Source organism: Pteropus alecto, unplaced genomic scaffold (assembly GCF_000325575.1).
Source record: "Pteropus alecto unplaced genomic scaffold, ASM32557v1 scaffold220, whole genome shotgun sequence".
In the NCBI taxonomy this organism is placed as follows: domain Eukaryota; kingdom Metazoa; phylum Chordata; class Mammalia; order Chiroptera; family Pteropodidae; genus Pteropus; species Pteropus alecto.
The window spans coordinates 2724599-2726869 of record NW_006430043.1 but is presented as its reverse complement, the minus strand read 5'-3'; the positions used below and the strand labels follow the sequence as shown (position 1 = coordinate 2726869).

The following is a 2271-nucleotide window of genomic DNA, read 5'->3' as shown; positions in this document are numbered from 1 at the left end:
TACTGAAGCTGTTGCTCTCCACAAGTCACAGGAAGCTAAGTTGGTCCATTTGTGGTTTTATTACTGGCTTTTGTTTCCTCTATGGAAGAGAGACATACACAAGCAGAAAGAAGCCCAAAGGTTGAGACGGGGCGGAAAAGGAAGAGAGGAGATCTGGGTCATCTGGATACTGGATAATTTATTGCTGAATCATTGAATTGAATTGATTATCGTTTATATTTTATATGGAGGGGAAATGAGGAAAGTTTTTTTATCTTAAAAAATTTTTGATTTGTTTATTTTTGACAAAAATAGTATGTATTTAAGGTGTACAACGTGGTGTTCTGTTATATGTATACATCATGAAAGGATTACTACACTTACACTAATAACATATCTGTCCCCTCCTATAGTTACCATTCCTTTTTTGTGTTTGCAGTGAGAACACTTGAGATCGACTTTCTTAGCAAATTTCAAGTGTATAATACATGATTATTAACTATGGTCATGCTGTACATAGATCATCAGAATTTCTTTATCTTATAACTGCAAGTTTGTACCCTTTGATCAGTATCTCTCCCCTTTCCCCCACCTGTGCCCCACCCACCCACGCAGCCTCTGGTAACCACCATTCTACTTTCTGTTACTATGAGTTTGACTTTTTATTTTAACTGATCCCAAAGCATTGAATCTTTGGGTCTTAATAAACTCTCTACAGGTTGTTCTGCAAGGAGCCATAGGCTTTGAATTCTCTGGTGGCAGAGTAGGAGCAATGTTCCTCCTCCACTGGGATGCCGCCTCCTCCACTGCCCTTTTGAAAGGAGACAGTCTGGCTTGTAGAAAACTTCAGAGTGCTCTGGGGTTCTAGGGGACCAAGGACTGGATTCTTGATTCTCCACTTACTGGTGTTTGACCTTCAAAGGTTTCTTAGCCCTAAGAGCTTTGGTTTCTGCACCTTTAAATGAAGATGTTAATATTCACTGAGGCCGTGATAGTTAAGATAATATATTATAAAAGTCCTTCATAAACTACAAATGGGAAGCATTTGGCTATGTAAGTGAGAAAATGAAGAGTGCTTAGTGCCATGCCTGACACACACTCAGTAAGTGGGAGCTCCTGATGCCACCACTGCTGGCCTCACAGCACTGCCATCGGCACCCCTGGAGGAACTCCTCCAAGGAGTGCAGAATAGTGGGGGCGGGGCTGGCTGCCATCTGGCACCTCAGTCAGCTCTCTGCATTGCCTCATGGGTCACCTTGCCTCTATATTCCAACTGTCAGGTTCCTAGCTTTCCTGAGAGCTGTTAGCTGAGCTCCCTCAGACATAATCTTTTCCCTTTCGGTGGGTGGTGGTCATTACAGACTGAGATATATATTTTGATGGAATGTTTGACATTTACTGTCCTGAGTATTGATTTCAGATGTGACCCCTCTGAGATTAATATATCTGATGAAATGCCTAAAACAACAGTGTGGAAAGCTCTCAGTATGAATTCTGGAAATTCAAAGGAAAAGAGGTAAAGAGAACTATAATTGCTGATTTTTATTTATTTCTGCTTTTAAAAAAATAGTAATCATGTTGAAAGTAGAAGATATTTTAGCTGTAAAATTGAATCTGTCTAATAAATATCACTTCCAAGACTGCTGCTATCCCCACGAGAATAACTATAAACTCAAGAAAAGTAAAAAATGTTTTCTAACTATTTGAACAGATGTGCTTTTTTGAACTGCCCATTTACACAGATCCAAAGTCAGGATGGAATTATTTTGGGATATAAAAATTTGCTCTATCTATTTAGTTCCCTTAATCTTCTTTCTGGTTTCCATTTCAAAATCTATAGAGCATCTTTCTGGTAACTGCAACCACACAAACTGAGAAATTGCTAAAATATTCAGATAGTGTTCATAGTATTAATACAATTCCATAATAAAAATTATTGCCAAGTAAAGATTTTGAAATATTGAGTCGTAACTATTTTCTTATTTTGGAAACAAAATTCTGTACATCATTTGCCAATAGCATAGATCAGTGTTAATCAGGTTAATGAAGAAAATGGAAGGACTTGAGGCATATTTGCTTGTATTGAAGTAGACTATGCACCCAAATTGAATAATTATTTCAAACACCATTTAAGTTTAAGTAGGCAGACAACTGTAGGTAAAATCTTAGGTGTTATTAAAGGCAACTTTTTTAGTTAAAAAAAAAGAAGCAGTAGGCTAGAAGTTAGAGACCTAATTTAGTTATTAATTCCATGTATAACCTGCAGGCCACTGTTTCTGGCTCTCAGTTTAT

The 2271-nt window shown here is 37.6% G+C and overlaps 1 protein-coding gene across 1 annotated transcript in view; it reads left to right on the top strand.

Moving 5' to 3' along the window:
* The window catches only part of SLC4A8 (solute carrier family 4 member 8), a 67813-nt gene that overhangs the window by 59843 nt on the left and 5699 nt on the right, over positions 1-2271 (top strand). Inside the window, 1 exon segment of the mRNA XM_006904609.3 lies at positions 1400-1495. Coding sequence (XP_006904671.2) covers positions 1400-1495 — 96 coding nt within the window.